The sequence below is a fragment of the Lagopus leucura genome, unplaced genomic scaffold, assembly GCF_019238085.1.
Source record: "Lagopus leucura isolate 7727_CA_CO unplaced genomic scaffold, USGS_WTPT01 Super-Scaffold_100001, whole genome shotgun sequence".
NCBI classification, from domain to species: Eukaryota; Metazoa; Chordata; class Aves; order Galliformes; family Phasianidae; genus Lagopus; species Lagopus leucura.
In genome coordinates this window covers 765351-791616 of record NW_024962262.1, presented here as the reverse complement: position 1 = coordinate 791616, position 26266 = coordinate 765351, and the positions used below count along the sequence as shown (strand labels likewise).

Sequence of the window (26266 nt, the reverse complement as noted above, 5' to 3'; positions counted from 1 at the left end):
AATGGTCATTTTAGTACTATTGTTTTGGATCTGTGGGGCAAGGTTTTGGAGGGGGACTGCGGGGATGGCTCTGTGAGGAGCGCCCATCAGTGGCCCATGTCAGAGAAGAGCAGCTCTAGCTGCTCTGGACCCACTAGGCAGAGCTGAGTCACGAGTGATGCTGGGTACACCTCTTGGAGAGCAGATTGAAGGGAAGGAATCAGTGCTGTGCAACTGCAGCTGGGAGAAAGGTGTGAGAGTCACTATATGGGAGTCCAACTGCCTGCCAGGCTGACACCACCACAACCAGGCTGCCACGGATGGCGGGTAGGAACATGCTAGGGGTACATCTCTGCTCTGCTCACACCAGAGCAGAGCTGCAGCTGCCAGAATAAAGTTACTTCTCCAGGTTAACAGTGATAGGGCAAGGGGCAATGGCCTCGAGTTGTGCCTGGGAAGATTCAGGTTAGATATCAGGAAAAACTTCTCAGGAAGAGTGGTGAGGCAGTGGCACAGGCTGCCCAGCGAGGTGGTGCAGTCACCGTCCCTGGACGTGCTCAAAAAACGTGTGGATGTGGTTAGTGGGCATGGTGGGGATGGGCTGATGGTTGGACAGATGATCTTAATAGTCGTTTCCAATCTCAGTGATCCCATGATTATAGATACGCTCATCACAGAGGCGTTAAGAACTCCTTGGCTATTTCTTCCTGAAAACTTCCAGCACCGCTAACACAAACCACCGGCTCCGGCCCGAGCGAGTGGAGGAATCCCGGGCGCACCTCCGCTCCGTCCCGCCCGCGGGCGCCGAGCAGCAGCTCCGGCTGCGGAGCCGCCTCCTCCCCGCCTCGCCTGGCGGGGAAGGAGGGAGGGACAGAGGTGCGGAGGGCGCGGCGGGGCGGTTCGGTAGAGGGCCGCGGCGCGGGCGCGGGGCGGCAGGCGTCCCGCCGGGCTCGGCCATGCGGGAGTCGCGCCGCACTGCGAGGGGCTCCGCGCAGCCCGCCGCCCTCCGGTCGCCCGCAGGGAGATAAGCCAAACCATGAGCGCGGCTCCCCAGCGGCCGGACCTCAGTTTTTTAAGCGATGAGGAAGCCAGGACGATTTTTCAGGTGCTGCAGAGGGACTCGGAGCTGCGGCGGGCGGAGAAGGACAGAGTGAGGTACTGCGAGCAGGTTGCGGGCGGCGCGGCCCCGGCGGGCAGCGCGGCGCCCCGTCCGGGGCACAGGCAGCCTCGGGGCCCCGCGTGTTGTGGCAGGCGCGGCTGGGAGGCAGCGGGGCGGCGGGCCGTGGCTTTGGTGTCGTCGGTATTCTCTCTGGTGGGCGAACGCGGTGCGTGGCGGCGGGACGGCGCCGCGAGGCCCTGCGGGACGGAAGGCGCATTCAGGTGCGCGCGTCCTTGGACGAGCCGTGTACAACAGCCGCGTGTCATCGCCGACGCTCTCTGTTGGCGGTGAAAGCAAGGGTCAAGGAACAAATAAAAGATAGGTTTATCACTTAGCTTTAGAGGTTATTATTTCTTGTTCCGTGTGAAGCTCCCGGTACGTCGCAGACGGTGTGCAAGTGAAAGGCGCCGTTCTGTCACCTTAGAGTCGTGGAATGGTCGGAGTTGGAAGGGCCCTGGAAAGGCTGACTAGCCCAACTCCCCTGCAGTGAACAGGGACACTACAGCACCTGCAGGCACTTCTCACTAATAGCACATTCGTGAGCTACAGAAGGAACATTAAGGGGTAATGTTTCTGTCAGTTGGGTTCTCTGCTGCCTGTTTTTAGCTGTTCGAAGGCTCAAGAAGCAATAGCTGGCTCTGGAATTCAGGGCTTCCATCTGCCGCCAGCTCTGTGCTTGTGCTTCCATCGGCTGCTGGCTGGGTGTCACAGCTCAGCCCCACACAGCCTTCTGCTGGCTGCCCCACAGCAGGATGCAGAGAATCAAAACTAGGAAAATGTGCAAGAATTCATGGCCTGAGATAAGAACAGTTTAATAAGAAAGGGAAAACAGGGAAAAAAAAGAATTTTGACAACCACAAGTGATGCACAACACAATTGCTCCCCACCCACTGACTGATGATGCTCAGCCAGTCCCTGAGCAGCAGCTGCCCTACACTTCCACTGTCACTGCTCAGTGTGATGCTGTATGATATGGGGTATCCCTTTGTTCAGTTTGGGTCTGGTGCCCTGTTTCTGTCCCCCCCAGCTCCTAGGCAACCCCAACCCTTCTCAGAAGGGGGAGAAGCAGAAGAGTCTGATTCAGTGTGAGCACTGCTCAGTAACAACTAAAACATGGCTGTGTTAGCAATGTGTTAGAATTACTCTCATCCTAAATCCAAAACGGAGCACCACACCAGGAAGAAAATTGACTCTATCCTAGCTGAAACCAGGATGCTGTTGACAAAAAGTGATCTCTCTTCATGCAAAGGCTGTCAAAATCAGCTTATGGCATGAGAAGACATTTTTGGTGATGCTGTACTGAGATGGAGCCTACTTTAAATCACTGTTGAAGAGACATTGGGAAAGATAGGCGAAGGCGCCAAACTGAAATCTAGGTTAAAGTCCTGGTTCTGTCAAAGGCTTTCTAAGTGTCCTTGGGCAAGCTGTTAATCGCTTTATCCTAATAAAAGTACTTTCTTCCTCACTCCACTTGTCTACCTGGTCTCACATAGCCTTTAAGCCCTTCAGGCCAGGCGAGTCCCATCACAAGCAGTCTTTGTGGTGCTGCTACTATAATCTAAGTAATAACAGTGATGGCCCTGGAGGGCCTAGTCCTGCTGTTCTTATATGGCCACAGTGAGCTTCCGAAACTCCAAATAAAATCACATTTAGCAAATTGAGCTCATGTGCTTGCCCCCTTGTCTCCAATTAATTCTTATTACCATTCTGATAATTAACTTTGTGCACATTTTTTCAGTTCTAAGATTTTAAAATACTGTCTGGGCACTGCTTCAGCTCGCTCCTGTAGTGCTTCTGAAGTGTAATCCTCAAGGTTTGATTCGTGCCATGAATCCAGTGGGATGTATGGGAGGTGATATGCAATGGGAAGAGAGGTTTCGTCAGTATGACTTCCCTGCATGGAGGCACCAAGGAGAGGTGTGCTCCACTGTGCTCTTGGGCATGCTTTTTGAAAGAGCAACCAGGAGCTGGAGAGAACCAGGGAGCAAGTTAACAACAACCAGTGAGCTCAAGTCTGCTCAGTGCCCCCCTCTGCTTACAGTGTAACATATTCCTGTGTAGATTAATCTCTCTCAGACAGATAGAAGGAATGAAGAGTTTCCTCATGGACCACAAATCAAATTCCAAAGACTATACTGCTCTTACGCGTGCTGGTTGGTGTCAGACAAGTGAGCGTATAGCTGTCTGCAAATCTCTTGAAAAATCAATGAAACACTGAAATCCATTCCCAAATAAAACTCACTCTGGATTTAAAAGGAAAAAAAAAAAGGCAGGAGCAGGCTTTTGTCTTTTTATCAACTGCTTTTGCTGCAAGTAATAAGTTCTGCGTTCAAAAGATGGATGCAGGCTGGCTCACCTTGTCCAGCAAGTGACAATTAGAGGAGCTGATTGTCACACAAATACGAATGTATTGCTGTGCAGCATGACATGAAATGTGTACAGGGGGCTGCTTTATATGTGACTTCATACAGCCCTCCCCAGCTCCCTTTCTGAACTCCCCAAGGAGGGGAAGCAGAGAGAAGTGCCGGGAGCTGATGGCGTGATGGGAACAGCACAAAACAGCACTAGGGAAGGTAAAACTGGGCATTAGGAAGCATTCCTGTACCATGAGGGTTGGTCAGACACTGCGACAGGCTTCCTGGAAAAGTGGTTGATACCCCACAGCTGTCAGTGTTCAAGAGGCATTTGGGTAGTGCCCTCAACAACGTGCTTTAGCTTTTGGTTAGCCTTAGGCAGTTGGATGAGATGACTTGGAAGGTCCCTTCTAAACTGAACGACTCACCTTTGTGGCCTTTGTGTGGACCTGTCAGTTTTACTCTCCCTTTTATTCAGAAATGGACTGTGATCCTGTCGGACCTCCATTTGTTCTTGCTCTTGATGTCTAGCAGGGCTCCTGCTGTGTTCTGGGCCGTGGATTCCCCTGACTGCCTTTTTTTTCGCCTGTTTTCTTCTTTCTAGTGCCCTCCCGTGGCCATTGTGAAAAATAATACCTTTGAGTAGCTACTGCAAACGAGTAGCCGAGCTTCTCCCGTGAAACAGGCACAGAGAGGCTGCAGCAGCCAGCTTTGGTGTAACTCACATGACTGTGCACACACTGCCATGCACTCTGAAATTAATACAGAAACTTAATAGTAAGTACTTACTGCATCATTCAAAACAAGCAAACAGAAACTATTAGTTTTGGGCTTGGGTAACACCCAGCTTCAGTATTCTTGTTCATCAAATCAAAAAATCAAAATCAAATCAAAAAAATAAGTTTTATTCACAATACTCCTTTGGAGGAAAATTCATGTATCATAAGCATTAGTGTTGGAGGAAAAAAAATGAATATGTGATCTAATTACGATATTAAAAACAGAAAACTAACTCTGTCATAAAAGACTGTTTCAGTCAAAGTAGCTAGTGAAACTGATGAACTTGTAGATGCCTGTGGAAGCAGGTTCCTTCTCCTAAAAACTCCAATCACAGCCGGATGCCTATGAGGAAACAGGGAGGCATCCAGCTTCTTTATGGGATGGCATTATGTTCAATTGGGTGTCTGGCAGTTCAGTTTCCATAAGGACAGACCAAATGCTTGCAGTAGATGCAGGTAATGATACCACAGATCAGCTTTTCAGACAGAGTGGAATAGGCTTGAAAATTCTAACATAAAAGCAGTCCAGATCTCTTCTGACTTCTGGTTTCAAGGTTTCAGGGTACACCCAGACAACATTCCAAGCTTTGTTTTCCAGCTGCTGGGGACAGAAGTTGAAAAAAAGATTTGACATCTGAAATTTACATGTGGAGCCCCAGGTACCAAAAGGCTTAACAAACCTGTAGGTGCTTCTCTTTTCTGTCCTTTCTCCAAGAAGCCAATGGCAGGGTAACCATGGAGGCTGCTTCCAGTCCCTTCAGGACAGCACTCACTGGCAGCTTGGCAAGGGACTGGCAGGCGGTCCACTCAGGAAGACTGTTGCAGTAGGGCATCAAACTATGGAGTGCAGAGGTGGAGCTGCTGCCTTTAATCTCTGGGGAGCTCCTCCCTCTGCAGTTTGTGGAAGGTAGGCAGTGCCTGAGCAGGTGTCCTCCTAGCTAGCCATGGGGCTGCTGGTCCCTCTGGCTGCCTGAGCAGGTGCTCAGGTTCGGCATGGAAATGCCCCTCTACCACTGAAACAGCACAGAGAGGCAGGAGAGCAACAGCTGGACAAGAGGAGCAAGGAGATATGGAGCTAATTGCTTAAAAGAGGGCGCAGGTAGGGGACTGTGGCAGGGTGGAGAGGCAGCTGGTTTACTTGGAAAAAAAATGAATAGCTGGGAGTTACCGCACATGGGATGTGGGCTAACAGAGAATGGATTTAAGCAGGCTGAAGTGCTCTGTGTTGTTTAATTGCTAACTTTTAGGAGGTTCTTTGGTATCATGTAATGCACTCTACTATGACTACATATGGTAGCTTTCTGTCACTTTATTAATCTGAGAAAAAGAGAAATGCTATTATCTTCACTTTCAAATGAGACATTGAAAATAACAGGCAACTGAGCAGGGAATTGAACCTACCTCCCTGGTTAGAAGCTTCCTGATCATGTTTTAAGAAAAAAACTATGCCTGTGTTATGTGAGAAGTGGTTTTGTGTGTATGTTGTGTTGTTTTGTTTCTAGAAGGAATGAAATATGCTCCAGAGCATATTTCAGGCATCAGCCTGTCAGTGAATTAAAATTGAGAAAGCAAAAAAAAAGAGGAAAAGGAAATTGAGCGTTTGGTAGAGAAGAGCTCTCAATCCTATTGCTTTAATTTGTTTTGCTTATTTCCAGGGTGGCTTATGTGATTTTTAATTTGCATACATAGCAAAGGAGAGGTTTGTTTTCATTTTATCCTCCCATTTAAAGATGAAAGCAAAAGAAATTAATTGTGAGAAACATTCAGCATTACTCACTGCTCCTCTCTTGGTGACCCATTGAAAGCATATAATTCTTGGGGGAAAGATGAATCCCCTCCTTACTTTGTTCTAGATGAGCTCTACAACAAATTATTTGGATGCAGTTATTTTTACAAGAGCACAACTGTTCTCATTGCCTTACAGCACATCATTTACAGCATCCGTCCTTTGCTGCAACTAATTCTTCATTGTATTCTCTTGGCTGACATTTTCTCTCACGGGTCTGATGATAGAAGATGGCAATAAAACCCTGTGTAGGAAATGTACTTTTCCGTTTTTTTTCCATACTCCTAACCTCAGAAGCATTTATTGCAAAGGTGCAGCCATACACAGCCCCCTCTCCTGGTGCTTCAGTTATTCTGCAAGCAAATTATTCTGTCTTGCTTACGTTTAGTCAGGTCTGACACTTCATTATTTAACCCAAGGGTAATTTTGGCATGTTCACAGAGGTATCTGCTTAGAGAATCAGAATAACTTACTTGGCGAAAGATTTAGATAGGGCCCAAACTCCTTAAAAATTAGAAATAGTTTTTAGAATCCACCCCAAAGTACCCATAATCAGCATGGGTGGGGAAGAGCAGGATACCAGGGCACCAGCACTCACGAGTACTGTGGTTTCGTTGGCGCTCCCTCCCTGAACAAAGCATTAATAAAGAAATTCTTTCATAAGATATACTCCGCCCTCAATGCTCCAGAGCATGATCGCCCATTGTGTCTTGTTTGCGAAGGAGATGCTATTATTATTTACTCCTGATAATGTGCCACTGGCATGGTTAGTGGTTTGTAAACACTCATGAAAACAGGTCCTTGAAGCCCTGAAGGGAGAAAATGCTAGCAGTGTAAATAAAAGCAAAAGTGGCAGGAAACACCGCAATTTAAAAATGTTTTCTCAGTTTGGTAAACAATTACTGTGATAAGTAATCCCACTTTGGGACTCCTCTTGTTTAAGGGATTGCTTGCCATAATCAAATACAAACGGTGAAGTTGCTTATCAAAATACTGCAAGAATTTTTCCTTATGGCTGTTTTTGAATGATAATAATATATTGCAGAGAGGCTTGAAGAAGAAGGTGACTTTACATGAGCTGAGGAGGGGCAGGTGGATTGCAGGCTGCAGTGGATGGATAGCTGCCATTTTCTGTTGCACTTTTAGCATTATAGATCTGTTCTATTTAACCCAGTGCCTGATAACTTGTTTCATGTTTAAAGAGCAGGGTTCAGGTGGCATTGCTGCCAGATCTCTGGTCTCTGGTCATAGGAAACTTATTTCAGCGTTGTGACAGGTTGATCCCTTCCTCCAGAGCTGTGCACTTATTTGTGTTGTTGGGCAGGAGTTTTTTACAGCACGGTGGCAGAGTTGGGCCCAGGAAGACCACAAAAAGGTATGCTGCCTATGGAGGAGCCTGTCTGGTTGGGCATCTGTGTGTCTGCCTTCCTCACACTGTCCAGGCGATGCTCCCTGGAAGCCAGGGTTGCAGAATCCATGGGTATCCCTGTGGGGCCATCAGGGGGAGGCCTTGCCACCAGGGCTGGCCCCATCCAGCACCTGTGATGCCTGCTGGGATTAGTTATGGCCCAGTGATGGCCAGGCAGGCTGAGGCTGACATGGCCAGCAGGAGCCACACAGTGATGTCAGCCTGTGGTCCAGGCCAGGATCAGTAGGGCCGTGGCCTTGCACAGCTGTGACACATGTGGGCTGTGGCTCAGGCACAGTGCAGTGGGACAGCCTCCACTTAAAAGCAGGCTCATTCACACAGGGGCCTTGTGCTAGAGTATGCATTGTGCCAGGGTGTGTGTTGTGTCATGAAGTGTGCGTTTTCAAATGATAAAGTATAAAAATGAAAAACAAGATGATGACGATGATTATCACTATATAGACCACTTGCTGATGTCAGCTGGAACGTCAGGAAGAAAGCATTTGTTAAGACATATGAGACTTAAGTCCAGGGTTGCCTTTAAGCTTATGGATAGGTAGCTTCTAAGTCCAAACTTAATTTAAAAAGTCGAGTTAATTTGTCTTTGTGTACTAGGTCACAAGAATAAGTAGATCATTGAAGTGACGGCAGTGCATGCTGATGCAGAACAGTCTGATTTGGTTAGTTTTTCCATGGAGCCGTGAACCAGTCATGCATCTTGTAGGAAGCCTCCTTGCTTCCTAGGTTTGAGTTCTGTGTTAGCAATCTTTCCATGTCCTCAGCAGCTTCTCTCTCCACTACAGTTCAAGTCACTGGTACTCCAAAAGGTAATGCCTGTGCTGCCTGTTGTTACCTTAAAAAAGGGATGAATATTGGTCTGTGGTGAGCAGCCCTGGAAGGACCTCAGAAATGTTTTCAGGTTCTGACAGTTTGTATATTCTCAGCGTCCTGAACAGCTTCAGGTCCTTGCATTTGTTTCAGAAGTATTAAATTAGTTATGCCAGGCAGTGAAAAAAGTGTTGCACAGGAACAGAGCCAATTCATGTTCATAGCAGCTGGGTATCTCCCCCAGTACAGGCACAGCTGTGCTCCACTGTTCTCAGGTTATGTGTGTCCTGTAGTCCTGTGAAAGATGGCAACGTGCTGGAATATCCACCTTGCATCTCTTTAGTTGTGGCACTTGGAGAAACCTAACAGTTGGGAGCAAAGTCCATTGGGCTGAATGTCAAGACTTCAGCTGACATTGAGTAGTTTGTGTCAGATCACAGAATCATCATAAATACTGTTTTGACAACATTTGTAGGATGTTGCATGCATCTATCTCCTTTTCACTTCTGTCAGTGATTTATATATACCAAGTTTAATCATCCTTTACAATCATTTTGCTCTCTGAATCTAATTTTCAAATCAAGTGGAGTTTCACCAAATGGAGTTTGAGCCTTTGGCACAGATAACTTCATTTTCTTCTGTGTTCTATAACCTTTGCAGGACTTTACAGTCCAAGAACAGACCTCAGTTCAGACTTCTCCTGGCTTTTATGTTTAAAAATGATTTAATTTCCTAGTGCTGACAGTCTGAAACATTTCACAATACACAAATTTCATGTATGAAATGTATTAAATAAAGCAAGGGAAAACTGGGAACTTTTCCTAGAGGTTTGTGCATCTAAATGTTCATATTAAAAGTGTTTCTAATCCTTATTTGTAGCTAGACCATTTTGTTAACACTGTAATAAGCTGTACTTAAATGCCTGCATTTTAAATTCCTACTTGGACCTGTACTCTTTTCATCAGTCTTACCTTAAAAATAATTAGATGTGTATATTGGTACCACAGTTGCCAAACACATCAAAAACACCAAATAAAAGCCAAGAGTAAATGATGCGAAGTGCAGTCTATTTTTACTTTATTGTATATAAATTACACACAATTTAATTTGTGCTTGGATTAATCACCCAACTGTATTACTTCTGCTTGCTTTATCTGTGCATTCCTAGCAAAGTGGGCCCGAGATCTTGGAGAGCTGCAGCAGCATGGCTGGAGGTCTTGGTGTTCTGTTCCTTCCTTTACTGTAGTATTGAATGAACTTAAATATGTATTTGTATCTTAATATTAAGGTATTTATGTAATTTATGTATGTGTATTTAAATTACTGAAAGAATTATATGTTTCCTGAGATCTGATAAATTAGGAGATTGTAATCCTCTGTATCAAGGGCTGTGTAAGTACGTAATATATATCTGCTATATTTTCAGATGAAAAACATCCATTCTGTGAAATTTCAGAGTTTTATCCATTCTTATGAACTCATCCCTTAACTTAAAGCAGTGTAAACAAGACTTTTGTTGTGTTGCAGTAATACATAAACAAGGTATGCACACATCAAAACTTTCTATATTACATCTGTTGACCAGACTCTTGCTTTGGGTCTGTGAGACTGCAGTTGCCTGAGGTTGCAAAGGTGTATTTTGAGATCCGTAGGCTTCAAGATTAGCCCTGTGCCAGCAGACATCTAAGCCTAGGAAATACTTTTCTGAGGGAGAGGTCAGGCACTGAATGGGCTGCACTGGGAGGTGATGGAGTCACTGATCCTGGAGGTGTTGAAGAAATATTTAGATGTTGTATTGAGGGACATGGTTTAGTGGGAAATGTTGCTGGTAGGTGAACAATTGGACTGGACGATCTTAGAGGTCTTTTCCAACCTTGATGATTCTATGATTAGATCTGTAGTCTCCAAATTGTATAGACCTGTCCAGGTCCATTGTCCAGAAATTTGTTCGCATAGGTGGAACCTTTGTCTTTGGAACCAAGTTCCATTATTCAGCATTCTCATCTGGCCTGTTTCTTTTGCCTTATTTTCTCTTGTATTGTTAACAAGGAAAGGTTTTGAATGAAGAAAGTAATGCAGTAACACAAAGAACAGCATTTACATTGTATGTCTTTGTAAGGCAGTTTAAATTTATAGCTGAGCTATAAATTACTTGCAGAGATGGCTGTCTCTAAGCATGATATCAATATTTGTAAAAGGTCCTGCAATCAACTGGCAGCTCTGCCCTGGAAGAGTAAATAGGCTGACTGTTAATCATTACCCTCAAATTAAACTGGGACACCTAAAAAAACCTGATTCCCAGCCTCCCACCCCTACTACCCTTCCAGTCTTGGTGTTATCTCTTCAAGCAGATTTGTCTCAGATTTCCAGACACGAGTGAGCCCCTCTGACCTGACTGTGTGCACTGATAAATGTACTGATACAGTTCAAAGGTCTAAGTTTCACTACATATGTGGGACACATGGTATTCATCCAGATTTCTGTGTAAGGCTTCCAGGACAGAAATTCATGAGCCCAAAACGTACTTCTGTTACATAATGTCTTTGAGACTTCATCTATCCCTACTATCAAATCAGAAACTTTGCATGGAGAATTATACCCATTGCACCTATTAGCATCTATTAATGCTAATGGAAATTCCTATTAATGAAGTCATCTCGTTAGAGATATTAATTACTACAATTCAGAAGCTATGTGGCACACTTTAAAGAATGATGGGTAGCCTTCCTTTCCGTTGCATCATGAATTTGTTTTGTTATTACCACATAATATTGGCAGGTAGATTGTGAGTGCTGGCAACATATTAAAGTAATGCTTTACCTTGCCCATCTGATCTGGACCTCATTCACAGACACTGTAAGTCATCTGTAAAATGTTCTCAGCTTGGAGCTTCCCACTGTTCTGCTCTTCATGTAGAGGAAATAGCAGAGAATCAGCCCAACAGAGAATGGAGCCCTACTGATGGCTGTGGCATTACGGTGGTATTTGACCTCATTCACTCTTGTTGACCAACTGCCTAAAGGACTGAAGGCTTTTATATTCTAAGTATTTATATACTCAATGAATATATATATAGTTACAGCCTTTTCTGTTTGTTCCAATAGGGCTGAAGTAATATTTTCACTATAAACCTGGGGCAGCTGCTGAAATAATGGTTTATTGTTAAAAGCAATGTTTGAAGCTTTGTTACAGTTTGTTACACCCTCAGCTCCTGTGATCTCAATTAGCAGTGCTCTGTGCTTTAGAAGCTTCATGTTATGAAGATAGTCATTGAGCTCCTGATTTTAGAGTGTTAGTTGAGATCTTCTGATTCCTGAGCTGCCAGAGCAGAGAGAAGGTTTGTGGTGAGCAGGGGAACAGACGTAACCCTGTAACTGCAGCACCTGTAAAGGTTTTGTGGATGGTTTTTTTTGCTGTTTTTTTTTTGTTTGTTTGTTTGTTTTTGTTTTTCTTTAAAGGTGCCATTCTGTGTTCTTGCCCTGGGGACGGAAGCTGGAGGTGGAAATGGAGCATCGGATTTGGTGAAGGAGAACAGCAGCTAGAAAAGAAGTCTGCAGTATATTCATTGTGTGTAGTTTCATGTAATAAATTAGCACTTTGGGGAAAAAAGCAGAACTTCTAGCCTATGTACAGTGTGGCTTGAGTTAAAAAAAATGACCACACAAAAGACGTTGTGAATTGCAGAGTGGAAAGAAGTATTCAGCACACAGGAAGAGTGTGATGGTAATGACTGTGCTTGCTGATAGCCTCCCTGTCTTTGTGGGTTGAGTGTAATCAGTGCTGCTGACTATTCCTTCCTTCTGAGAGTTCTGAAACTTCGTGAAGTGTTGCAGGAATTTTACAAACATTTCTACGTATTAAAGAAAATTCCTGGGTCACGTTTTATATTTTTCTGCTTTTTAATAAGTAGGAGAGAGGTGGGAGTAGAAGGATTGTCCCATGAGCAAACAGGGTGAGGCTTTAGTAAGGGCACAAAAAGTGCCCTGCCTTTAACACATGTATTCCCTGTCTGCATCCATGGCACATATAACCAGATATAATGTATGGCTCTGGTGTCCGTTGTCAATTAATTGCTCTGGGGACAAAATGACATCTGCTGTTTGCATCTATCTGCTTAGCTAACCCTACTTGCAGCTTGAAAAGGTACTATAGAGGGTGGGTATCCAAGTGGTATGTTTGTGTCTATGGGACTTCTTCCTCATAAAATGCACAGCCTGGGAGGAAAAACTACAAAGATAAATTGCCTTTTTACTCTCTCCCCACTTCCTTCACTTGGTATTGCACATTTTCAGCATCTAAATATTTAAGGATAATTATAAGCTGCCATCAGCCTAAGTGGGATTGAGAACATACTCGCATAGTTCAGTGCCGGACTGTGAAAGCTTTCCCCTGTCCTTAAGGTGAACCTTGCTCGGTATGTGCAGTTCCTCCTCTCCATCCTGCAGTGTCACCACTAGGTGACTCCAGCAGCTGCTGAAGGCGGTGAAAGTCGGTCCATTGCATTTGGTGATATTTGGGTTACGGTTGGGCAAAGTGCTGAACCGGGGCACTCTTCGATCTTCCTTGTTGTGGCTACTACTCATTGCCCTTCCTTATGTTTAGTTTTATTGGTCGGAAGCTCGGACAAATATGACTTTTGAAGGCAACTTATTGTGTTAATAGGTTGTAAAACCAATGCATAGTAAGCAACAGCAGCAGCAGTAATGAAAATGAAAAGTATGAAGAAAGCAAGTATTTGTGGGAAGAGAAAATACAACCTAACTGGTTGATTTGCATCAGCCTGAGTTAAATTCAGGCATTATTGCCAGTTATTGCCAGTAGCATTTTGTTAATCCAAACAGAGAAGGCCTTGATTTTTCCAGGAGTGCTTAATTCTGCACACATAAAGGGCACTGGAAAGAACAAGTGGCTCTTCAGTTAGATCTTTCTCCACCGTCTTGTCATGTGCGCAACCAAAACATTGGAGTCAGTTTTCCTCTCTGATTCATGTACTTCTTTTACATATAATAACAGTGACTATTTGCTTCACAGCCATTAGCCAAATAGCAGTAAGAAAGAAAAACAAACAAAAGGTTGCTTTGATGAGAGAAAAAAAAATGCACAGGCTACAGAGAAAGAAGTCTGCCTTAGAGAATAGGCCTAGTGTCTGTGTGACGCATTAGGAAAGAACATCTGGGCTCTCTGTGCTTATTTCTCTTCCTGGCAGGATTAACCTGATACTGAAGCTTCTTTGGCACCTTGGAAACAGAATGTTGGAGTTCTTTGCTATGATATGTGAAATGGTGGATAATTGTTTTGTTTCTTGTAGTTATTTCAGCTCTGGTAGTCTTTGATGTTGTTGGTAATACTTCTTTCTACTAATACTTTCTAGTACTACAGGTTTAAGGTATGCCTTCAGATGATATTTTTAGGACATTAAAAGGAGCTGTAAATAAGAAAATATTCTTGCATACCCATTTTAGAGCTATCCAGGGCTGTGATAACAGCCATAGCTGTCTAGAACTTTGACTGAGAATATAAATGGTAAAGATGTGAGCTCAGCCATGTGGATTTAATGCCTACACCAGTGGGAAGGTGGGAAGTTGAAGCAAAACACTGGGAGGTAGCTGCTGCTTCTGGCCCTGTTCTTTACAACTTAGCTTTTTCTCACTGGCAAAGTGAAGAATATAAATAAAGACTCGAGTTGATTTAGGTGACTGGTTTGCAGATAAGCTGTCCTGCTGTATTGCTAGCTCGTCCTTCTGGCCCTGGTTTTATGTGCAGCCCTTTCAGCTTTGTCTTCCCAGACTGAGGACTCGGATCTGGGGAACAAACCCTGGTGCTTTGGCAATCCAGTGCATGTGGTTCTGCTGCTTGGTGACTGCCTCAGCTTTGCCCTCTCCTGGAGTGTCTGGGAAGAGTCGCTGGGGACAAATCCTGCTTCTGCTCAAACCAAAAACTTCTGCTTTGGCAAAAGTGGGATTGAATTGCCACTGCAAACAGCAGAAATGTCCCCAAATGTCCTATTTGGCAGTCCAGTTTCACTGCCTTACCCATTTGTCTTTTACTCAATGTCCAGCATGAGGATGGTAGAGAAAAAAACCTTTCCTCTTACAGCAGCAATGACAGCAACTTATTATCCTAACAGGGAGTGGCAGGACGGCTGCAGCTCGTTTGACAGCGTTCATGATAACGCACACAGAAGGCTGATGCATGCACCCATGTAGGTTAACTTTTCTCTAGAGAAGTCTGCATAAGAAACACTGGGACACACTTAAGCCAAGAAGGAAGAGATGTTTTGAAAAACACTGTGGAGCAATTGCTCTCGAGTGTCTCATTGGTTCAGATGTTGCGTAGGCTCATTGATGGGAAAAGTTAGAGAGGTGCAGCCGCTGAGCTCATGTTGGATTGCTGCCTGCTGTGGTTTGTGGCACGGGCTCCTGGATGTCACCTGGGATGGGAGCTGCCTTTAATCCCTGTGGCAGCTTTCCAGTGGTGCTGCCGGCCTTGCAGGATGCCCTCTACCAGGAGGAAGTGGTTCTGTGTGAAAGGAGGGGAAGGACAGACAGAAGGAAGGAGCAGACAGGAAAGCAGGGTTAATGCATTTGATGCAGAGGGCGCTTAGGTGTTCTGGCACACCTATGGCACAGCGTCTCAGTATGTAATGTGCAATCCAAGTAACAATAGCACTGCCTCACAGGCAAGTTCATTGCAATTTTGACTGCAGATACCATCTCCTGCTGTAATTGCTCCTCCAGACGGGCTTCCCTGGTAGTTCGTGGCCACGAGGGGCGTGCAGACCTGGCAGAGCAGGTACAGGGTGCAACGGTGTGGTTTGGCTGGGAGTCAGTGCAAACGAGAAGTGTTTAATAGTCGCACGATACTCCAATTACACATACACTAATACTATTCTGTACTCTCATAACTGTATATATATATACAGTATACATATATATATATATATGTTATATATAGGGTTCCATATGTGGGTGTGCATCTGTGTGTAAATACCGTGCACAGGCAATTTCAAGGGTTTATTTCATGAGCTGGTGATGACAGTGGCTTTCAAAAGCAGCATGTGCACAGGTGATGAATACAGACAGTGCCAAACCTGTGCCAGTAAAGATTTTACAGAGTTTAAATGTTAATGGCAGACTTTGTGCAAAACATCTATTATATTTTTTGGTGGTAGGCACATTCATTCAGTGCCTGATATGATGGATGCTAGAGTAAGTGAGTTTTTTGATGTTCTTCCTTCCATCTGGAATGGGTACCTATAGAAATGATGTAAGAGCTGGAGAGCTCTCCTGGGACAATGGCATGGGAAGGAGGCTGATGCAGGGAGCTGGGTGCACTCGGGGCTGCTGCCATCAGGTGTCACTGCTAAGCGCCGTGTCACCCTTCTGCCTGCACAGAGACACACTTCTGTACATCATTTTGTAGCCTCTTGCCTTGGAAAGGGGAACAGTGAGTTCTGGCTGCTGTAAAGAGCTGTAGGAGGGGTTGGATGTAGGAGATGGTCTCCACCTTTGGGACCTCAGCAGACCAGCCCCACACGCTCTCCAGGCGCTTGCTCCGGCTGCGGCCGCTCCCTGCATACCTCATGCCTGGCTCCGAGCGTTTCTGCTACTCCTCAGGTCCCAGATCCCCTCTGCTAAGGCTGCGTGGGTGATGTCATGCAGTTGGCACGGGAGAGCACTTTGTTCATCTCCTCCTCCTGGTTCCTATTAGTGCGAGCTGTTTTCCATGCTGCAGATGGCGTTCACCGCGCTGAATCATTCCCACAGTGCAGCAGTGTCGGTGATGATTAACATCTTTGCCTTTGTAATAAATTTATTTGAAATGTCAAGCACTTGTGCCTGTGCCTGTTGGTCTTCTTCAGGGGAAATACTCACTTAGCAAAAATGTCTCTGTCCTGCCCTCCAATCCTTCAGAGGCCAACGGATGAGCAGTAGGTGCTGGAATGGACAGAGCTCTGTATCAGCTCCAGATGGATGCACATCCGTTTCCAGGCGAGACCTTTAATTTTCAGTTTGTTTCATGAAGCAGTGTTGTCTCCGAGAGAGAAGGAGGGTTTTTATGTAAATTGATAACTGGATAATGCATGTTCCTGGACATGGGTTTTACCACAGGTTAAGGTGGAGGATTGACATGAGCACCGTGGTAGAACATTGGCATTACATCTTCAGGCTGTGCACAATGTTCTGCCCTGCTGCCATCAGAAAACATTGGGTGTGGATTTGCCACATTTGCATTTGTACTTCAGGCACTTGTGTAATGCTGTTTGAAAACAAGCAAGTTGCACTATCCAGATTTCTTTGCAAGTGTGCGTTATTCTTTTATGTCCAGATAAGCAATGCAGTCCTGTGATCTCCTGGTATAAAAACTGAGCCTGCTCCTAAACAGCTTCTTCGTTTGTAGCCACGTGTGTGTAGCTTCTTCTCCTGTCTGTTTGTAGAGCATCCACAGCCATCATTAGCTGCTTGCATGCATATACAACACAGGCAGAGTCACAGTGCAGCACGGGAAGGGGAAAATGTGACTAACTCGTTGGACATGTTGCATGAATACCTATTAGCTGAACTTAGTATTTGCTGTTCTCCTTTACAGAAAAAGTACATATAGGCACCCACTGCCAGGGCCTCATCGAGTTTGCTCAGGAAAATCAGAATTATCTCCTTAATGCTTTTGCTTAAATGACTGAATAAATGTTATAAGAATTGCTTTGTTACAGTATTATTCATTTTAATTCAATTATTGCATGGACCTAATCTTACTTGCAATTAGTTTTATAATGCTTATGAATTATTACCCTGTTTTACAAGGAAGAAGGATGCACTTGGAGGCAGAGAATAATGCAGGCATATGAGCAGTCCAGTTTAGCCAGTCACAGTCTGATTGGTAAGCAGGAGCATTCTAGTCCCACTGAAGTCTTCCGTGTGGTTGCTGTGAATGCATCATGTCACTCTGTGTCTCTTTTCAGACATGTTATAGGGAGAAATATACTGCAAGTACAGAAATGAACCATGGGAAGAATTCTTAATCATGTGTCTGCAATGTGTAAAGCAGGTTTAAAAGAAATTTTTTATTTTGTTTTCCCTTTCTAGAAAACTCCTGGAGAAAAAGAAATCTGAAGCAGGGCTGCAAGGAGTGACTGGAGAATGGTTTGAAGAAATACAAAGAAAAAAATTCCAGAATAACATTGATGTCAATACAATGCTAAAACCACCACTAGAGCATCAGCTAAGGAACAGCAAAAAGAGCAGTAAGCTGCATTTTCCCAGTTCCTTATCTATATCATAATGGGCACCAAAATAATGTCTTCAGCATTTCAGAATTTAGCAGTTAAGGAGTTTCTGACGTTGTACTGAGTTTCTTCTCCCATCAAAGTTTTGCCAAAAACACATCTTTCAAAATGAATGTTTTTGTAAGCAGATTCTTAGAGAATCTAAGGTAGAGATGTGAGTCATAAAAGAAAACCCTGATACTCTCATCCCAGTGTTGCTGTTATTACAGTAAATTTAGTGGTGGTTTCCCAGTTGAAGTAGTAATATTTGCTTCATACAAAATCTGTTTCAGCCTTCCCTGGTTTTCTTAAGGAAATCAGAAACACCTAAATGACATGTGGAAGTAGGTAATCTGGACTGGGTTGGGAGGTGTGGCTGTACTGGCAGGGACTTTTCTGGTATCACTGGACTCAGGGCATGCCATGCTGGTTACCAGGATGGGTGGCACAGCCTGGACAGCTGGGCTGACTGAGAAGGAAGAGCCAGAGATCTCATGTCACGGCTGCTGTTGCCCATCCAAAACGGACATGCATAAAACTCATGGTATCTTTACCAATCATGGCATCTGTACCATCTTTTTCATCTTCCCTCCAGATGGTTTTCATGCATAATGTATGCTTTCAATGCGTTCACTTTTTTGCACATTCTGCACTAAACCTCATAGCAAGTAGAATCATATGGAGAGAAGTATTTCAAATGAAAGGTGAAGTTCTCAACATTTTGCTGAAACTACAGCCTTCCGCAGGACAGACCTCTCTTCTTTCCTGCCTGTCGAGCTCTCGGCATCTCTCTTAGACCACATCTATCTGGTTTTCTCTTTCGGAGGTGGTCTGATTGCTGCATTGGCTAACCAAGCTGTGCCTGATTGTTCTCCCCTGATCTTTGACTTTGAAAGCTGCTGTTTCTATTTCAGACCTGAAGAAGGGGCTGTGTGTCTCAAAGGATTCTCTGGTATTTGCATCCTTATCAGTTTAACAGTAGGTTCTGCTACCTGCAGTCTTGCTCTGCCTACATCCCTAGACCATTCTACTTGTGGCAGAATGCTGGTAGGACTCTCCTGATGTCATTTTTCAGTCCAGCAATGCCACAGGGTTAGGCTCTGAAGGGGCAAAGGAATCCCCAGCATACACAGTGATTGTCACTGAAGTGAAAGCTTACACACAGGATTTAAGTCACATGGCACATGGCATGCATTATTTGCTTCATTTTGAACTAAGTCCAAAACACTGCCTCTTGCTGTTTCTATTGGTGACACTTTGCTCCCGTTTCTGTTTTTGCTTTCTCCTGTGTTCATTGGATAAGCCATTTTCAGGCTGTTGTATTTTCTGAAAGACAAGATGTTTCAAATGGGGAAAAAAAAGAGATGCAGTGCTTTATTTCCTTATGTCCTTCAGATTCTTGTGATACATTTCAGCAGCAGATGCTGTGGTTTCTTTCCCTAACCTGTGAGTTGTACTTCTCCTCTCCTTGCCGTGGATGGCTCTTCCAGGCACACTGGGTTTATCAGCAGTGGCTTGCTGCGGTTGAAGAAATCAGGCTGTAACCTTTCTGAGGAAACCAGATCTTCAGAGAAAATATCTGTGATATCTTGCATTTAAAAGCAGTTTCTAATGGGCAATTCACAGCAGAAAATACACACTCCAGAGCCTTGGAGTGGCCCAGGGAATCCCATGAGAAGGAAGTGTTTAATGCACAATACTGAATTCCCCTTAAGTAGTTACATTCCAGTCCATTAATTCATTTCAGGGCTCTAGAATTTCTTACACAAGTGAAAGGAAAGTGACTAATGATTGTGGGTGCCTCCATTTTCAAATGTCTCATTTGCCTTTATTTTAAAATGTTTCTGCTTTTCAAGTGGTTGAGTGCTGTTTGCTTACTGAAAATCGGCCTCATTTGTCTCACACATATCACCCAGAAACAACAGTACTTTTTGAAACTTTAGACCTGCTTATCTTTCCTTTAGCCTTCTGGTTAGTCATTAGAAACCAGTATATGTCCCATACATAAATGTCAGTAACATTGGATTTTTCTAGTATGAGAGGCAAGCAAAAGAAAATTGTGAAAACCTAACTTTTAGTCTGCATTTCAGTACTGTTTATAAGAAGAATTTGAAACCACTCTAATTTTCATAATATTTTTTAGATCATAAAGAATTCAAAATGTCGTCCTGCACAAATCCTCAAGCACAGAAGAACACGTCCAGTTCCTTCCTGGGGTTCAGATCACCTTTTGCTTGGCTTTTCTCCTTCAGGAAATCAAGGAAAACCCAGACTCAGAAGCAACCACGGTGAGCTACAATAAAAACATACTAAAAGTCTTAAAAGTATGTGAATTGTGTTTTGCTTAGAAAGCTTGGTTAAAAGTAATTCTCCTGTCTCCTGCAGGAAGGCTGACATGTTAGTTGGTCATGTAATGAGGGATTGTCTGCTATGTGTTGGAAGAATAAGGATTAAGTGGCAAGTAATAGCTAAAGTCTCCTGACTGTTTTGTTCAGACTTTACATAGAGGTTCTGGGCGTATTGCAGCCCCTGGATGTAATGTCTGCATTCTGTTTAATTCCTCTGCAGGACAAGGTGTATGGTGACAGGGACCTGGTGCCCTCTGGCAGTGGCATCACAGGGAAGATCACTTTCCCAGACTGTGCAGAGAGTATGGGCCCCAGGCAGCCCTGCTGCAGCAGTTCCCACTTTTCTGGCCCAGAGGCAGCTTAAAGCTGTGCGTGGAACTCCATTCAGACAAATAGGGCAGCTCCTGGTTCTTTTGTCTCTGGTGCTTCATCAGGGCTTTAGTTTCAACTGGAGTTGGACCGAGGACTGGCACATTGGCAAGTGCTGATGCTGCAGGGTTGGGAGAAGCATCCTTCCCCCTCACATCCACAGGACTAAAGCCACTGCTTAAAGGATATGGGGGCTATGCTCAAACTTGTTAGACTGTTTTCTCCTTATTTTGTGGTCCCTTTCTCCAGGTGCCACCGTGAGCCGAATGAAATATTACTCTTTTTGTGTACATCTTGGTTAATCTGAGCTCAGAACTGGGACAGATGGGTGAACAGACTTCGTGTAGTGCTTTCATATCCAAGTATGAAGCTGTGAGATTTTTGGCACCAAGAGCTGACTGTCACTGTTTGAAGGTGTTGAACTGGTCCCTGGGTGGTACAGCACTGGGCCAAGGAACTGCTCTGGTAAACAAGGAAGGAGAGCATCAGGAAATGTTGATCAGTGGGATGCACAGGCTTTGTAGCACAGCTGCATGCCACTGTGGGATCAAAGCAAGTAAAGAGAGGTCGAGTAAAGGCAACAAGGTTAGCTTTGTGGATGTTTACTGGTAACAGTTCTCCTACATAGCAACACAGCATAGGAAAAAAAACGCAAAACATTTGTAGAGTTTTATAGCAGACACCTGTACACGTCACCTGCTCCTTCCTCCTTCCCTGGCAGGGGCCGCCCCGTGTGCCAGGACGTGGCGCGAGGCTGCGGGTGCCCACAGTCCCTCCTGCTGTGCCAGCAGGCTCCTGGCTCAGGGAGCTGGAGCTCTTCATGCCAGCGTGCTGATGCAAAAGGGTTAGGCTGGAGCTAAGCACTGGAATGGTTTCTTAAAAATATAAGTCATGCCCGCTCGTTGCATCATCTCCTCTAATATATACTTATCTCGCTATTCTGCAGAAAATCTATCCTATCTTAGATTCGGATGCCTTTGGTTTCTTGCAGCACACAGCTTGAAAAATAAACAAGTCAGTCCTGACGTGTAGCTGAGCCGATTGCCACATTTTCAAGCCACGCCTCTCTGTCGAAAACTTCCCCCACCCTCTTCTAGGTGTTGCCGTGGCATGTGGTTTGCTTGATGCATAGGCAGTGTGCTGAAATAATCTGCCTCTCGCCAGGTAGAGTTATTCCAGGGAGTCAGAGAAATACAGCAGCAGGCAGCAGTGCCAGTCCTGTGGAGAAGTCTGCCTGGCAGAGGCTTGAGCAAGCTTAGTGCCATTGAGAGGGTCCTTTTTGTGTCAGAGAGACAGTGTCATCAGCCGTGGTGGTGTTTTGGTCTGAAAATGGTTATGGATGCTGCAGAAATGACTGTGCTTATGTGGAGATACAGAAGATGCTAATGAAAGGTTTGTAGCTGTAGTTTGAAGGTGCAAAATATTTGATCGTATTTGGTTCAAGGGTGCTCAGTGTTCTTGAATTCATTCTTGCTTTCTTCTATTACGTGCTAATGACGCTGGAAAAGAAATGCTATTTAATTGTGTTTTCAACAAATTGGAGTTACGTGTGTGTTGCTTGGCTGGCATCTCAGGTAACGCTGATGAGAAGAGTGCAGAAGAAAATGGATTACAGTCTGGCATTGTTAACTTGGACATGGCCTGGGGAAGACAGGTGCTGCAGTGAAAACAGCAATTTGCAGCAGATTTCAATTCATGGGTTTATATTACTGTTATCAGTAGTGGCATTTAGAGTCCTGCATTTAGTCTTATGTTCTGTTACAATAACATGTAGATGTATATACATGTATGTAAGTGAAATTGTTTAACAAATAACTGCTTTTCCAAAGTAAGAAGTTGGGTCTTTGATAGCAAATATTTTTGAGCAGAATTTAACTCCTTTTCTGATTGTGAATAACGTTTACAAGTGTGTGTGTGCATGTGCGTGTGAGAAATAATGTAAGCATTGCTTAATAGCCTCAACCAGGAGAGAAACTGAATTACCTATTCCTAAAATTAAACAGCGATTCTCTGGAAGAAAACAGAACTCTAATTTTTGAAAGGCTGAAAGCTAAGAAAAAAAGAAGAGGCAGGTTAGGAGGTGGAGAGATTGACATGGGGAAGAGATTAAAATCATCTTGTCTGTGTTGCTTGGCGGGGAGGAACACAAGGCAGGATGCACTGCCAGTTATTTCTCAAGGAACAGTGACAACAAAGACGTGGAGGGTTTAGAATAGTGCCAGAGGTGCACATGACAGTTGGGTTTTTGCCTAGACTGGCAGCAGAGGGTTCTCACTGAAGGGCCTGCTTCGTGTGAGCTTTGCGCCCAGTGCATGGGAGGGCAGACTGGCAGCAGAGGGTTCTCACTGAAGGGCCTGCTTCGTGTGAGCTTTGCGCCCAGTGCATGGGTGAGCAGGGAGCAGCTCTGCATGGCAAAGCTGAAGGAGGGAGCTGCTGGCCAAGCTTCTACATTTTTGTTACGCGTAGAATTAAAATGAAGGTGAGTCGCTAAGACAGAGGTTTTCATTGAGCTTGCTCTGCAGGAAATCATTGTAAAAATTCTGGAATATGTTTAGTTCATGTTTGTGGTGGAAGGATTAAAACATATTTGACATCATTTTGCTTTAAAGGAAGAGTTACATACACCTCTGAGTCCTGATTCTGTAAATTCACAGGGAGAGTTCCCCCACTGAACGAATGGCTGTTCACATTCAGGGTTCCAGAAAAAAGGAGGACTGTCAGATTGGGATTGTCTGGTCCAAAGCCCTCTGAGATCACCGGCCTTGTTTCCATTGGTTTCAGCTGAACCCCACGGCAGAGAGGAATCTTGGTTTTAAAGTTCACAATTACAGAAGCAAAAACAAATTACACCTTTCAACTGTTCTTCCCTGCCCTCAAGCACATTGCAAACAAATGACAAAGCACTTGGGGAGGAAGGCTTGGCCGCAGCGAGCCTGCCAACGAGCCGGTTCCTACTTGCTGCCGAGGCACAATAAAACAGTCTGCCCGAGCACGAGGAGGTTTTAAAAGCCTAAGAACAAGGCTGTTCAGAAAGGCTTTGAGGCAAACAGGAATGAGCAGAATCTTCTGTCCCTCCTTCACTTTCTCTCGAGAACTTCCTGGGAAAAAAGTTTCTGCAACCAGGAAGGGCGGGCAGTGAGCAGAAGCTGCACCCCATTTCTCATGGGGCTTTTGAAGGGTCTGGGTGTGCTTGTTCATAAAGCAAGGATTCGAAGACCAGAATGGACTCGGTGAGGTCAAGTGTTCTTCTTTCTTTGGTTCTTTCCCTGCTGGTACGCCCACAGAGCTGCATGCTCACAGTGTGCAATGAGTGCTGCTGGGTGAGCTCTGCCATCCGCACGGCACGTGGAGCAGTCAGTTCCCTCATCGTCCTCAGACAGCATGTTTAAAATGGATATATGAGGGCTGTTCTGGATGAGCAAGTTCCAAGTTCGCACCAAAACCTATGTGCTGCTGTGTGCCCCCCTTGGCAGGGCAGAGCTGATGTAGTGGTGAGTTGGACCTTGTGATCCCCAGAGGATTCTTCCAACCCTTATGATTCTGTGATTCATTATGTGGAGAAATATGGAAGAGAAAACACAGTAGAAATTCAGATAAAAGCCAGTTACCTATTTATATTTAGTCAACTCCAGCTGCTCATGGTGCCCACCACCTTACTGTTGTTTGGAGAAGTAGCAGTATCCCGTTGTAATGCTGGATGTGAACCATGACTGCGGCTGTTGGAAGCACTGAGCTATCAGCAGGTTGAGTTCATTCTTGGCCTCACAACCAGAACATTTGCAAACTGACAAGGCCGAACCAAATGGTAAATTTCCTCAGCCTTTTTTTGTCAGCAGGATTTTTTGGCAGGGGGTGGGTTCTTCATGAAGCAGTCTTTTTTTACCCGTCCTCTTGGTAGTTGTTAAAGAGAAACTGCTGCTTATTTACTACCAGGTAAAATGATACCATGTTTCTTTCCCAAGCCAACGTTTAAATCTTTCTGCTTACAGATACGATGACTCTGCGAGCACAGCTCCAAAGCTGGAAGAAATGGCAATGGTGAGTAGCAGATTGACTTTATTCTCAGCAGTGTTTAAATCCCAGGCTTTTCAAATACTGATGCCCTTTGTTTGGGCTGTTGGGATAATACCTGTTTAAGTAGTGTTCTCCCAGTTCTTGTTTTAAACACTGAGTAAACCATGTTATGAATCTGTTGGTGGCAATGAAATGGAACTTACCCAGTAAACCACAGGCTTCAGCTCTCTCATAATGGTGAAACAACTGCAAGAATAAGTTCACAGACCAAAATCTTCACATATTTTGCCAGATGTAATCAAAGTACAAAATATCAAAACTCACTTTGAATAAATAGTTTATTGACTTAGTTCTTCATTTGTACATTCCACAGCAGTGGAAAACAGTAGCTGGCATGGGTAGGCATTGAGCTAGAGCCTGCTCCTGCCCCATTTCCACACATGGAATTCACGTGTAAATGTGAATTTTGACAGTAGGAAATTATCTTTTGACTGAATGTTCCAAGTTATGAGCACAATCTCAATTCAAGCATGAAAAAAACCAAACTTATATGTGACATAATTTACGTGTTCTCTGTTGCAATAAACAGATTTCCTCCAAGGATGATATTTGTTATTTTAATTACTTTATTGCCCTGTATTACTAACATGTCTTTCCTCCTCTTCAATTGTATGGTATAACCACAGAGGGGACTAAAAATGTGTACAGTATATAATCAAAGGTGTAGAGGAGGTAAATTAGCCACCACCCTTCTCTCAGACTTCAAAAACAAAGGGATAATCTTTAGTAATATGTGATGGAGACAGACCTCATAAAGATTCATAGAATCCTGACTATTGTATAAACAGTTTATTACAGCTAAAATATTACAAATATTGAGAGCTAAAAAGTAGTAAGGGGTTTAATTAAAAAAATGGGGAAGGACCTCAGCTAAAATAAAGCAGCAGTTCAGCAGCTGTCTGCACTATTCTCACCTGAGAACACGAGCTGAGAGAACTGTGGATGGGCCATGAACCTCTCCAGCTTGGCACAAAGGCTGGACTCAGACCCATGGGGAGCAGGGGAACATTTTTCCTACTTCTAAGGTCATTTATCACAGCCTTTCAAAATGGTTTTGGTGTAGTACTTAAACAGAGTAATGGATCAGATGTGGAAAGAGAGTATCTGCAATCTGAAAATTGACTGTGGTAATTAATAATTAAATCTCTTTAGGGAGATCAGCTTGCAAATTTTAAAATGTGTTGGTCCAAAAAAAGCGCTTAGGAAGTCGTAAGTGAAAAGATGCAGAAAGGATGCATGTGGAAGGAAATAAGTGAACAGCACCCCTAGTTATTTGTAACTGGTGTATCCATAACATAATACAGTATGAGGATCAGGTGAGATAATCTTCTGCATGAGTAAGAGCCTTGAAAATGGATGCAGTTTTACAGAACCTTAGTTGTATATTTTAATGACATAGCATATCTTAAAAAGAATTTTGGATCCACAAAGAATTTACTGGCCTCTGTGATTTGTGACGTGCTTTGTGATGTGACAGGATGCTGGGGATTTGAACCTACACTTAGAACTAAAATCACATTGCCTTACATTTCTTCACAGACTGAAACGTGTAATGCCCCAACGTCAGCTGATACAAGTGGTCATTCTTTTGATGTAAAACAAGATCAAGTGATGGAAGAGAGCACCCAGGAGTGGAATGAACAGCTAGAGAAGGAGTTTTTCAGTGGTGAGTGAATGTGCTAACTTTATTAGAATATAATTCTTGCTAGAGGTGACTGTGGTAACTAGTTTCTGAGATTTTCTGCAAATGCATAGGCTGCAAGGATATGGCTCATTACTTCTAATGCAGTGACTACTTTTTGCTGACTTTGTCTGTCTGCTCTGACATAAACATTAAGATGGGTCACCTTTCCCTCTTAGTCTGTATGTCATCCTGTACAGAATCAGTTCAGAAAAATCACATCTGATTGTGTATAT

General features: G+C 44.2%; 1 protein-coding gene and 1 long non-coding RNA gene across 9 annotated transcripts in view; one reads left to right on the top strand and one right to left on the bottom strand.

Annotated features, from left to right (window-relative positions):
* Positions 1 to 980: 980 nt before the first annotated feature.
* The window catches only part of LOC122177504 (protein O-glucosyltransferase 3-like), a 55520-nt gene continuing 30234 nt past the window's right edge, over positions 981 to 26266 (top strand). The window contains exons 1-6 of one of the 8 annotated variants that reach the window (XM_042866928.1): positions 5187 to 5370; positions 11752 to 11860; positions 17380 to 17537; positions 19702 to 19846; positions 24265 to 24313; positions 25889 to 26015. In XM_042866928.1, the coding sequence (XP_042722862.1) occupies positions 17489 to 17537; positions 19702 to 19846; positions 24265 to 24313; positions 25889 to 26015 (370 nt within the window). In that variant the 5' untranslated portion in view covers positions 5187 to 5370; positions 11752 to 11860; positions 17380 to 17488. Of the gene's footprint in view, positions 1135 to 5186; positions 5371 to 7313; positions 7433 to 11130; positions 11861 to 17379; positions 17538 to 19701; positions 19847 to 24264; positions 24314 to 25888; positions 26016 to 26266 lie in introns of those variants that run through there. The other 7 variants (XM_042866929.1, XM_042866925.1, XM_042866926.1 and 4 more) reach the window with 7 other exon arrangements.
* LOC122177505 lies at positions 4377 to 5091 on the bottom strand. Its single transcript, XR_006178091.1, has 2 exons — positions 4952 to 5091; positions 4377 to 4872 (listed from the first exon to the last, which is right to left on the bottom strand). It is a non-coding gene; the product is annotated as an uncharacterized LOC122177505 (long non-coding RNA).